We start from the raw sequence: 13296 nt of genomic DNA, 5'->3' as shown, positions 1-13296 counted from the left end.
ATCCATGCACTGGGCCTCTAGTTGGCTTAATAAGTCTCCGTGTCTAAATAGTAGCTCCAAATTGTTTTTAATGGCATAGGCTCAAAACTACCATAGGAAAATATTTTTTTAAAGTTATTATTGGATGGTGGAATTATGGGGTGGAGTTAGCCTTAGAAAAATGAGAGCAGCATTACTTTTTAAAGAACACACACTTGTCTCAAGTCAGTATTGCTCCACAAGACAGGGCTGACCAAGACGGAACAGAAAACAACATGAATGATGTGAAGCTTGCTGTCCTGGGTGGTGAAGGAACAGGCAAATCTGGTGAGTGGCGGTATTTCCTCGGGCATGGTGTAGAGTGCAGATAGAGTGAGAAATATATTGATGTATATATAAAACTTGATGTAATGATATAACTACATATTGTGTTTTATTAGCAGTTTTCGTTTTATAAGCAAGGTAGGCCATTCACTGTATATTTAAAGAATTTTTAGACAGTTTAGGAAAGATAACTGCTGAAACTATTAGTTTGTCTCTTGTTTTACTGATGTTTAAATTAATAGGAATATAGGAATAACAGGAAACCCTCCATCTATTCCACTTACTTCTCACTCTAAGACGCCTATTCTCACACCCACCAGTGGCCAAACGACGGCCATGAAAGGATTCTTCTGCCTTAGACTAGGGGTGAAACGACATTCCTTAAAACCTGTGGATCATTTCCTAAATGCCACATTACAGGGGGGAAAAAAAGAACAAAGCAAAACAAACTCTGGAGGGCATGGCTTTGTAGATGCCTAGGAAGTGAGCAACATTTGTCCAGACTTGAGAAGCCACCTTTTTTTGTTCTGTTTTGTTTTTACTAACATTATTGTTACGAGGATGCCAGCAATAGAGCTTCCTGAGCCTAAGGAATCATAATTGCCCAAACCCAGGCACTTTAATGAGATAAACCAACGCTATGGGCCCTTTTTCTAGTTCCTGTATTTTGAAGTCTCTCTATCCTTAAGCAACTGCAATTGTTTGATATTGCCCTTGTCATTATGAGCATGTAGCACCTTAGAACCACATTTCATTTGATAAAGAAAACAAAGATATGTTATAATTCTTGCATCTCAGATATAATGAGAAATCCATTTCTGTTAGGAAAGGTAAATTGCCTTGTATGTTTGCATTTGTGAATTAATTGCACAGTGATTTGAGTGGAGAACATTCTAAGATCACTTTCTTTCTAGCCTCCTAACCTTGATAGTTGTACAGTGGAAATCTTGCTGACTATTATTTAGACCAGAATTCAGTAAAGTTTTATGATCTTCCTGATGCTTGGTCATTTTTGAGCTGAAAGATAAACCGCTATGTGCATAACTAAATTATCTGTATCCTAAAATAGAAATGACCATCAATCCTGCTTTTTTGTTTTTCAGCCCTTACAGTGAGATTTCTAACCAAGCGATTTATCGGAGAATATGCTTCTAATTTTGGTAAGTCTCTACGTTAGCCTTTTTCACCCTAAAATTTCATATCACAATTAAATAATAATTAAGATCAGAAAATAATTTTAATGGAAACTTTAATTTTTATACTTTAAAGCAACTTATTTTTTTTCTCACAGATTCTGGTTAGAAATGCCAAAATAAGTATGTTCGAACTGATAAAATTCATCTAATTTCATGTTAACTGAGATGCATTAGAAAGTCACTTGGTTTCAGTTTAAAATTAGCAAAACATTAAAACTGAGATCCACACCCCCTCAAAAAAAATATTGTAGAGCAAGTGAGTATGAATATTTTTGTAAGCTATGAAACAGTTTTGAAATTAAATCAGCATCTGTTGAAAGAGAAGGGCAAATTAATTATAAAAGCACAAGTAACTTCAAAATAAGCTTTATTTTTATTGCAAAACTGTGAAAATATCAGGAAAATTATGTCTTGATTAAAGATCACATCTAATTATCTAGGTTGCTTATGTAAGTTTCAGAGAAATTCTAAAACAGATGTCAGGGTAACATGATATAATTTTATTATTTTGATCAGGATTAACATGACATATGGGAAATATCATGGTGGAGAACTAATAAAATGGGAAATGTTGCCAGAGGTTTGAGTATAATTTTGGCTCAGCAATTAATCAACATAATTGTACTAATATCTTACCTGATTGACTGTATGGGGAAAATGTGTTGGCTTTTAATTTAAAAAGAATGACAGATTTATAAGGAGTGTGAAAATTGGGAAAAATAGAAAATAATTATTATGTTCAATAATACTTATTTAGAGTAAAAGGAAATTATGATAACAAGTGTGTTTTTCCATGAGAAATAAATATAAACAAAAACTTTTAGCATTCAATTATGAGATATCACTTTTAGAGTATTTTAGAGAATAACTTTAGAAAGTATTGCATTGTGTTGTTTTCTACATATACATTATAGCATTTCAGTACATATGACACTGTGAGCATCTTAGGACAAGTGCTTGAAACTGGTTATAGAAAGAAGAAATATATAGAAACAGAAATTCTCATTGTTTTATTTCTCAGGTCAGCAATCTCAGTCAAAAAGGTCAACATAACACATAAGCTAGCAGTCAGACATGAGAGAATGTTCCAGAACTACAAAGCCAAACATAAATAAAACAACACCCCAAAACAATAGCCCCGATAATGAAAAAAATACCACCTTAATCTCTTATAAGATATAGTTTATAAACAAAGTATACACATTTCTGGTTGTTACATCCCTACTAAGAATATGAGACCTAGAGACATTTTGTAAAGATCACTGAATGAGCAAAAGGTGAGCACTGTATGAAAACAAACTAGCGAAAAAATGATTCCATCTTGTAAATAAAGACTAGAAGGAGAAATAATAAAATTCTAAAAAGTTAAGAGATGATGACTCCTGCTGGCTGTTGTTGAGTTTTGAGGTGGACTTTAAAAAACAAAATGTCTAGAAGAAAATTTTATGGTTCACAGTAGTAAACTTAAGTGAAGTTTAGAAGGCATTGTCTGAAAACATATTTTAAGGTTTAATGAAACTATATTAATTTCATTAAATGTAACATAATGATTTTAAAACTCATTCATAACTTTTTGAGGTTGGCTCACCAAATTTCTGCTACAACTACCTGCTGTGAGTTATAGAGAGTTTGCCAGAATGGGTCATGAGTTTGTGTCAGTATTCCATTTTGGAGAGAAGTGGGTATTTATTAAAACATTAGAGGAACAGTTACAGAAAAAAAAATCCTTCATTCATTCAAGAAATATTTATTACACACCTGCCATGTCCCAGGTACTCTTAGAGGTAACAATGGACAACAATAAAAATGAAACAAATATCAAAACTCTGCTAAGACTTATAGATATTTATTACACACCTGCCATGTCCCAGGTACTATTAGAGGTAAATAGGTTAGAGCAATGGACAACAATAAAAATGAAACAAATATCCAAACTCTCCTAAGACTTATATTCTGGAGGGAAGGGTTAGTTAATTAAAAAACATTAAATATAAACTATGATGAAAACTATGAAGAAAAAGAAAGCATGGGGTAGTGGCCCTATATTGTATGTGATAATATCTAATAGGGTGATCAGGTCATACCCAACTGAGGAGATATTTGTAAAGAGACATCAAGGTGGTAAAATTGAACCATGAAGATACTTGGGGGATTACATTCCAGCAGAAGAAACAATTATCAAAGTTCTGAGGCAGGAACATTCTAGAAAATGTGAGGGACAGAATGCTGGATGGAGTAGCTAAAGTGGAGAGAATTTTAGAGGCAAGAGCCAGGGAGGTCTATTGAGGTCATAGAAGTAATAGGAGACTAAATAATCAGCTACATTCTCAGGCATTTTAAAGGTTTTGGTTTATCCAAGTGAGATGAAGAGCCATTGGAGCACTTTGATCAGACAAGTAACTTGATCTGGTTACAAGGTTCACTCACATTTGCTTCTGTGTTGAGAATAGATTAGGCACAAGAAAGGAGTAAGGTGAGGGATGAAGCAGAGGGGTAAGTTAGAAGGCTTGGTAATAATATAGGCAAACAATGATGGCTTTGACAGTGTGTTAGCAATGGTGGTGATGAGAGGCTGATAAATTCAAAATATACTTTGACTGTAGAGTGAAAAAAGAATTTTTAACAGAATAAATATGAGATGTAAGAGAAAGAAAGAATCAAGGATGATATTAAAGCTCTTAATCTGAGAAACTAAAGTTAAGGACATGCCATTTAATGAAAAGGAAAATTGTGGAAGATGCAGTCTTAGCAGGGAGATGTCCATTGTGTATCTAAGTGAAGATGTTCAATTGTAGTAGTTGTTCCTATCTAGAGTTCAGGAAAGAGGTCTGGGCTACAGGTATAAATTGGATTCATTAGCAATAATTGGTACATAACATCTGACTGGATGCAATTGTCAAGGAAGTGAGAATAGGTAGAGAGGAGATCCATAAACTGGATTCATGTTTGGAGTGTGGGAAGACATGTATGGCAGGTCAAATAAAACAAAAAGAGTAATTTGGAGCAATAGGGAACAATGCAAAAACCAAAAGAGTGTGTTGCCTTGAAAGACATGTTAAGGAAGCCTTTTATGAAGGCAAAAGTGATGAACTACTTATGCTGCCGATAGAACAAGTAAAATCAAGGCACAGAACTGACCATTGTGTCCAAAACCATGACCTTGATAAGAACAGTCTGAGTTAAGTAATTGAAGTTAAAGCTTGATTGGAATAATTTGAAGAGCATGGGAGGAGAGAAAGTGGACACAAAATGTATAGATGCTTACCAAAAGGCCAGCAGAGAAATAGGGCAATGGTTAAAAGATTGTGAAATCTAAAAGATTGTCAAGTTAGGAAAAGTACAGTTGTCATGACACATACAGTGAAGAGTAAAAATTTATGATGCACAAGAGAGATGTAGAACTTGTGAGGCCATGTCTTTTACTAGGTCAGATGAAATGCTGACTAGTTCATAGTGAATAGATCGGCCTTAGAAACACAGATAATTCATCCATAGTAATAGGATGGAAGATAAATATATAAGCACAAAGGCATGCAGCTGAAGGTTTGGCGAATTTCACTTGTGAGAAACATACTAGTATATGAACAAATGCAACAAATACATGCGATAAATGAAAGCCACTGTAAAATTCTATTAAAATATGACAGCTTGAATTTTCAACACTGTAATCCAAATATAGGTCCATTTTTTTTATTCTGGAGTATTTCCATACTGACAATGAACATATGCATATTTTGCAGAATCCATCTATAATAAGCATTTGTGTTTGGAAGGGAAGCAACTGAATCTAGAAATATACGACCCTTGTTCTCAAGTAAGTAAAACAACATACTCTTTTATTTTTTCAATCATTATTTGAAGAAGATTGTATAAGAGTCAGTATAAAGTTGCCAGTCTTCAAACTAAATTTTCTTTTTTTATCTTAATTATCAAAAATTTAAGAGATTATTTTTAGTGTTATGAATTTCATTATCTAGCTTCTCTGTAAAGTAAGATTAAACTATCATATTATAAATATCTTTAAAATACAAATATTAGGCTGGATATTTAATATACTAGAGGCCTGGTGCACAAATTCATGCACCAGTGGGGTCCCTTGGCTAGGTCTGCAGGATCAGGCCAAAACTGGCTCTCTAACATCCCCCGAGGGGTCCCGGATTGTGAGAGGATACAGACCAGACCAAGGGACCCCACTGGTGCATGATTGGGGCCAGGGAGGGATGCAGGAGGTTGGCCAGCCAGGGAGGGACTGTGGAAGGGCTCCAGGGCATGTCTGGCCCATCTCGCTCAGTCCCGATTGGCCGGACCCCAGCAGCAAGTTGACTGTCTGCCCCCTGGTGGTCAGTGCACATCATAGCGAGCAGTTGAGCGGCCTTAGCATATCATTAGCATATTATGCTTTGATTGGTTGAATGGACAACCAGACGACTGGGCACTTAGCATATTAGACTTTTATTATGTAGGATTTCTATCAGGTCACAAATGTAGCTGTTAGAAGTTAATAGTTTAATGGCTTATCATTCAAGTTTATATGTTCACTGTTTCCTTTGTGACTAACCACTGTTGATCGAGCATAAAATAGATTTTGAATATAAACTTCTTTGTTTAATCAAATACAAAAAAAAGTGAAAATAGTATTATATAAATAACAGCAATTCAAGATTTCAAAACAACTCCATGGGACAGATTATTTTACTTGATGAAAATCTACCTTAAATCACTTGAGCTAAACCTTATCTTTTTTTCCTGATTTAAATATAGCACCCAAATCAATAGGTTCTCTATTTATTAATATAGATAGAAAATATTATATCTTTTCAAAATTACATGTGGACATTTATTTGAAAGACAACTACAGCTTATCAATTTTTCAAAGAAAGTTGGAGATATTTTCTTAGAGAAAAGTTGTAAAATGATGTAGATATGACTTTATGATAGATTATATTTTACAGACTTTTAATCAAAGAGAATGATGAGGAAATAAACTACATTTTAGAAAATACCAGTGTTTGCCTTATTGAATTCTCTTCTAAATGAAATGTGTCTTCATTAATTAATTATAAAGTGTAAATACAGGTGTCAGATTCCACCACATTCAATGTGCTTGGTTTGTTTGCAGCCACAGAAAGCAAAATTTTCCCTCACAAGTGAGCTGCATTGGGCAGATGGATTTGTTATTGTATATGACATCAGTGACAGGTCTTCATTTGCTTTTGCAAAAGCACTGATCTACAGAATTCGGGAGCCACAAACTAGTCATTGTAAAAGGTAAGACATTTCTCATTCCTCTCCTTTCTTTTTAGTAAATCATCATAGAGCTGTAAGCATCATTAGGAAGAGTTTAATACAGCCTTCCAATTACAAAATTTAACAGCCCTGAACAATTCACCTTCCATTCCACAGGAGTTATACATGTAGTAAAAGGACTAAGATGAGAATACTTTATATCCTGGCTGACATAAACAGTTACTTGCCCTGAATAAATGGCTATTTTACAAGACAGCTTCTATTGTTAACATGACACTCACTTGCAAAATAATGGTCCTTTGTACACAAGATAGTTCGCTTTCCAACCTTTTCTTTTTATTCCCACAAAAATGTTAAGGATACTAAATAAATCCAGATTTATTACATTTGTCATCCAATTTCTAGTCATTTGGTTGTTCAATCTATCAAAGCAAAATAGACAGCATAATGAAACCTATACAAATTCTAAGTATGAGAATACATTTTTCTTCATTTCACCTACTAAAATAAATAGCTAAACAACAATTGCCAATTAATTGTCTTGACAAAAAAGTAACTGTGAAGAAAGACATAACTTTACCTTATTGCATTAGTAGATATAAGTTTAAACATATAAATTACCTACTTTAATTTTTTTGTTGTATAGCCTTTCCCATTAAAAAATGTTTATTTTTATTCAAAATGCTGATGTAAAGGTTTCTGTGTGCTCTTAAGCAAATTTGCCCTTAATCTAAAATAACATTCTAAACTGAGAAGCAAAAAAAGCACAATACTAGTGATTTTTATATCTATTTTAAATGCCCACTATCAAGAAACCATCAGATAATAATTGATAAAGGATATTTCCCTGGAGTCAGTTGGCGGAAATTCTTGCTATATCTGATTGACCTTAGGTAAATCCTTTAATCTCTAAGACCTAATTTTTCTGATAATAAAACTGATGGAAGCATTTTTAGGAGAAAAGTATGTGATGTTACTAGGGTACCCCACAGCTCTGATTTCCAATAATATTACTGTGTGGTTTCTTTAAACATCATTGTTTCAAGAATGAAATGTTTTATATGTAAGCATCATGACTTAGGTAAAGGACAGAGATAATAATCCTTTGATATTCCTCCAATTTGAAGTAAGCACTCAAGAATACAAAAAAAAAAATACAAAAAACAACTTTCTTTAACATTTCCAGACAATCTTCTTAATGTCCTGACTAAATAATTTGTAGAGTATTTTCAATCTGTATAGACTAGAAAATCAACATGACATTGTTTTATTAAAATTACATCCCATATTTGTGACCCACCTTCAAAATATTTTACAATTCCCCATTAATTCTTTACAATAATTTTCTGAACTATGTGGAAAAAGTTATTATTAATAATACCCTCAAAAATCCAATGCATACAGAGCTTTTCCCCTCATGGCTCACACTGCCATATGAATGAAACTAACTCTTAGTGGAATCTGAGGACAATATCTTTTCAGATAGAGTTGATTACTGCATTTATTCAGTTCTTTCCTACAGTAGATATCCTGGCAGAGTTTCTCACCACTTATGAACTAGTAATCTTACCATGTTCTTTAAACAAAACTCTGTTTTAAAAATGTTCTGTTGTAACAAACGAGGATACACTGATATTTGCCAAAGACATATACTTAACAAGGATATATATTTCTTAAATAAACAGAAAAATTGTACAAGGTCATGAGATTGTGAAATTTTTTCTTTATTATGTGATATTGGATATTAACAAAGAATAAACAGCAATGGGTACTGGATAATATTATACCTTATTATATATCTACATTGTCCAATCACAGTAGCTCTTTAATAAAGAGTTAGTCCTCTTTCAAATGATAAGAAAAAGAAAAGTGATATTTATTAAGCATCTTTTATTGCTTGTCACTGTGCTAGTTATTTTTATATACATTATTTCATTTAATTTCAATGAGAATTCTGTGTGATCATGACTATTTTACTATTTTTCACATATAAGGAAAATGAAAATTGGAAAAATAGTAATTATGCCTCATTAGTAAACAGAACCATAATTCAAGAATAACTTTGTGTCACTTCAAATCGTATGCTTTAAGAGCCTAACTGCTTCTGTGTCATTTACTACATTCTATCTGAAGTAATTGTACAATAATTGTACATACATGGGGATATGTGTCAAATGCACATGACCATAAATAACACATACTATTTTTTGTCTGTTTTGGTCCATAATTCTTGTTTACATAAACTTACTTAATCCTGTATAATAAAAAGTAATACGCAAATAGACCGAACGGTGGGATGACCAGTCACTATGATGCTCACTGACCACCAGGGTGGAGATGCTCAATGCAGGAGCTGCCCACCGGTGGTCAGTGCACTTCCACAGGGAGAGAGCCGCTCAGCCAGAAGTCAGCTTACTGCTGGCCAGAGCAGTGGCAGTGGTGGGAGCCTCTCCCACCTCCACAGCAGCACTAAGGATGTCTGAATGAAGGTTTAGCCCCGCTCCCCAGGGGAGTGGGCCTAAGCCAGCAGGTGGACATCCCCGAGGGCTCCCACGCTGCCAGAGGGCGCAGGCCAGGCTGAGGGATACCCCATCTGAGTGCACTAATTTTTGTGCACTGGGCCTCTAATTAAAAAATAATTTTTAAAACACTCTTGCCAAAAAATTGTGTATCTGTATTTCAGAGTTGTGGAATCAGCAGTGCTTTTGGTTGGTAACAAGCAAGATCTCTGCCATGTGCGAGAGGTTGGCTGGAAAGAAGGGCAAAAACTGGCACTGGATAACCGGTGCCAGTTCTGTGAACTGTCTGCAGCAGAGCAGTCTTTGGAGGTAGAAATGATGTTTATCAGAATTATCAAGGACGTCTTGACAAACTTCAAACTCAAAGAAAAGAGAAGATCCAGTGGATCTAGATCAATGGCCAAATTGATCAATAATGTATTTGGAAAGAGAAGGAAATCTGTTTAGTAGACATGTGATCTTGAGGGTTTATTATATCAGAGAGTTTCATTCATATGCTAATTGAATATAACCTTTGTTTGCAATTTAAAAAATATTTTAGAGATATGAAGTGATTGAATATGAACCACAGCTGTGTTTTTCAATATATAGTTTGCCTTTTTGGTTGTTCGTATTTTGTACACTCTGCTTCACACTTAAACTTCTCTTTATTACACAAAATCACCTTCAGTATAAATTATTGGTGGATTACTATACAGTTTGCCTTGCAAATGAACATTGCTTCTGTAATTTTATTAAACTGCCATTCTACAGTCCTGTTTGCCTTTATTTTATGTATTTCTTTAGAATAAACATATGGTTATATTCATTTATTTCATATTTTGTAGGACTTAATTTATATACCTGTGAAACTTCATGACCTATTTAATAAAAATACATGAATTTAATTTTTAAAATGTCTTCATGATAATCCATTGAGTTACTTGATAATACACACATAGTACTTATAACTTAGGCTTTAAGAAGTTCAATGTTTTGCCTATAAGTACCTAGTTTGTAGTTGGTCTGATGTTGAAAAATCTCTGCTTTGCTTTGTATGCTATGCTAACAAGGGCAATTATAACAGAGAAATTAGCTTATATAGCTAAGATCCTTTGGAGATAAAAAGATTTGTCTTTTGTAGTTCATTTAGGAATCATATATGATAAGGAAAGAAAAAAAGTAAGAACTAATTGGTAAATATATAACCTTTAAGGACTTACTGCCTTGAAAGAAATATTGCATTAGATACAAACATTTTAGGCCTTCCCAGATTACTTTGAATTTCCTTCTGAAGTCAACCAACTACCTCACGGACTTTATTGCCGTTGTTCCTGCCTTTGCTAAACTTGCCACCTACTACGAATTTTAGCCAAATTGCTGAAAATTCAAGTTAAGTATTGGTTAAGTATTAGAGAAGTCAAAGTGGGAGTACAATCTACTACATAATTGGTTACCATGTAGCATCAGTATCCTGGGGAAAAGGGTGGAAGATCTTGAGTAGAGGGTGATTCTATAGGAGTGGGGGTAGGGTGACTCAGAATATTAGGGTGGGTAGGAAGGAATTCATTGATTGACTTGGTGTTACTCACTATGAGTCATGATTCAAATCTTTAGGACCAACACCTAGGGCTCATTTCTATAGCTTTGCTGTTCATTAGAAGTCTAACCTTGATGATATGCTAGAATAAATGTGGTGCAAATAAAAGAACTTTGTGTGGTGGTATACAAAGCTATTCATAATGCTCACGAAGATGGAGGAGTTAGACTTGATATGGTAAGTTCGACTAAGCACCCATCATTTGACTGGGTTCTTTGGGACAATTCAAGGGAACTTTGAAGTGAGGAATGCACTGGTGAGGGGCACAGGCAACCCTGAGAAGCTTAACAATGACTGTGCTCTCCAGGTTAGAGTTGACAATAGGAAGGCTGCCACTGAACTGTAGTCCTCAATGCAGATGATAGAATCCTGGAACAACAGGGTCTGATGACAGCATTGAACCCTTCCTGTTATGCATTCACTGTCATAGCCAGGGTTGAGGCTCCATTTTGATACTATTGGCTGGTTGGAAACTTAGAAGTGGCATGCTCCATGAGCTGTATTGAGGCAAAGTCCATATTGTGGACTCATGCATTGCTTCCATCCCTGCCACCAAGGTTGTGTTATCAGGAGTCCATTACATAAGCACAGCAGTGGTCAAGAAAAGAGACAGGTTATCTGCAGGGCAGGTCGTCCTGTCCATCTGGTTGTAATGTGACTTCTCTTTGGTGGATGCTGTCTGGTGGGCATTAACATGATACACAAAGATCTGTATATTTTATGCCCTCTCTGAGAGATTCATTCACATGCTTTTTCTCCTGATATTCTTGTAGCGATTCTTCCGGTCTTTCCTCTTCATTGTACAAAATAACACTCAGATATATATCTCTAACCAATTGGCAAAACTATGATCCCTACCTAGAAATCTGTACCACATGACACCTTTCCCACTATACAAGGTAGACAACAAAGTGTACTTCCTGAAACTCTGACAAATGGGATAATTTACTTTCACTGATGAACTTCATGGTTACCTTCATGTGGTATGCTATGAGGCACAGCTCTCCTTTGGCACTAGTAGGACATCACGCTTAAGTGAGAAAAGCTTCTTATTAACCAGGAATGTTTAGATTAGATTGATATATAAATGAGAAATAAACCTCTAGTGTAAAGAATTATTCTGGTAAAGTCAGTGATATACTTTTTTGGTCAACTCTAGGAATTTTATTAATATTGTATAATCTTTGTATGGACTACATATGTATATACATATATACATGTATCCCAGGTTAAGCAATTACACTTTAAATTAAGTTTTGTTTTATTTTATTCTTAGTTTTCTCCTGGGTAATCTTAGTTTTAGAGATTTGGTTAAAATTATTTTCCCAGTTACAGAATGATTCTTTGGGGATAGTATTGCATTAAAAACAAAATATTTATCCATATTATATGTAAGGACTCTACTGTCAATATGGTATGGAAATTCTTTCCTAGATTAGCTGTGTATATGTATCTGTGATGTGTCAGAGTGCAAAATTTCTCTGTTAAAGATATTACAAAACTTTATTATACCATGATTTTTTAGCAGTATGGCTTGCTTACATTATTATAAGTATTTTATAAAACATACTAATAATAACTAGTGCTAAAGAGAGAGAGATGTGTTAATTAACTAGATTGTGGTAATCATTTCACAATGTATACATATATCAAAACATTCTGTTGTACACTTTAAATATAATTTTACTTGTCAATTGTACCTCATTAAAGCTGGAAGATCACCATTGTTTTACAGTAAAAACAGAATTTACATTTTAAGAGGTAGTTTCTATGAGGCAACTTTAGAAATGAACTGCTGATTTTTCTGAGTGAAATTTAAAAGTCGTTGGATAATTTCTGCTTTTGGACAGTTTCAAAACACGTTCAGACATTTTTTGACACTTCTCCCTTTAAAGATTGAGTCCAGTTCTCCTCCCTTGCTAATGGATTATCCTTATTGACTGTATTTTAGCAAATTGAATGAGGTAGAAATAACGGGTAGGGCTTATGACACCCAGTTGATAAAGGAGCTAGAGTTCCAATCCATTCCTCCATCCGTCTTCACTTTGGGACCCATGAGTCAACATATATGAGTCTTGCTTCCCTGAAGGCACCAGGCTGGAGCTACTGTAAGGGGTTAGTGATCACACAGCCACCAAACATATCAGCAAATATTCAGGTGACGCCAGTCTCTAACCTTGCACTCCCACAGCAGATGCCAGATGGAACAGGAGTGACTTATCCCCACACAATTTTGCCCCATATGCAGACTTGCGAGTGTATTAAGTATCATTGTTGTTATGGGGTTGTTAAACCATCATGTTTTGGTGGTGTTACATGGCAACTAGAACAGACAATTCATTAAAACTTTCAGTAACTCAGCCGACATGAAATACTTGCCTTTCTTCTAATCCCAAATTATAGTTTATATTGGACATTTCCTATAAATGATTTCTGTTTTATGCCTTATTTT

At 34.5% G+C, this 13296-nt stretch overlaps 1 protein-coding gene across 1 annotated transcript; it reads left to right on the top strand.

Moving 5' to 3' along the window:
- Positions 1 to 206: 206 nt before the first annotated feature.
- On the top strand, positions 207 to 10011 carry RERGL (RERG/RAS-like). The gene is made up of 5 exons (XM_006773272.1): positions 207 to 306; positions 1407 to 1463; positions 5240 to 5313; positions 6619 to 6767; positions 9430 to 10011. The coding sequence occupies exons 1-5, from the start codon at positions 255 to 257 to the stop codon at positions 9710 to 9712; spliced, it is 615 nt and encodes a 204-aa protein (XP_006773335.1). The 5' UTR covers positions 207 to 254; the 3' UTR covers positions 9713 to 10011.
- Positions 10012 to 13296: the final 3285 nt, after the last annotated feature.

The sequence above is a fragment of the Myotis davidii genome, unplaced genomic scaffold, assembly GCF_000327345.1.
Source record: "Myotis davidii unplaced genomic scaffold, ASM32734v1 scaffold205, whole genome shotgun sequence".
Classification (NCBI taxonomy): domain Eukaryota; kingdom Metazoa; phylum Chordata; class Mammalia; order Chiroptera; family Vespertilionidae; genus Myotis; species Myotis davidii.
This window is presented reverse-complemented; position numbering and strand designations above follow the sequence as displayed.

Bases quoted from the DNA above. Each gene is read 5' to 3' on its own strand.
- RERGL (XM_006773272.1), top strand. From the start codon at position 255: ATGAATGATGTGAAGCTTGCTGTCCTGGGTGGTGAAGGAACAGGCAAA. The intron at 1,464-5,239 runs GTAAGTCTCTAC...CATATTTTGCAG, and splicing joins AGAATATGCTTCTAATTTTG to AATCCATCTATAATAAGCAT. The intron at 5,314-6,618 runs GTAAGTAAAACA...GTTTGTTTGCAG, and splicing joins TATACGACCCTTGTTCTCAA to CCACAGAAAGCAAAATTTTC.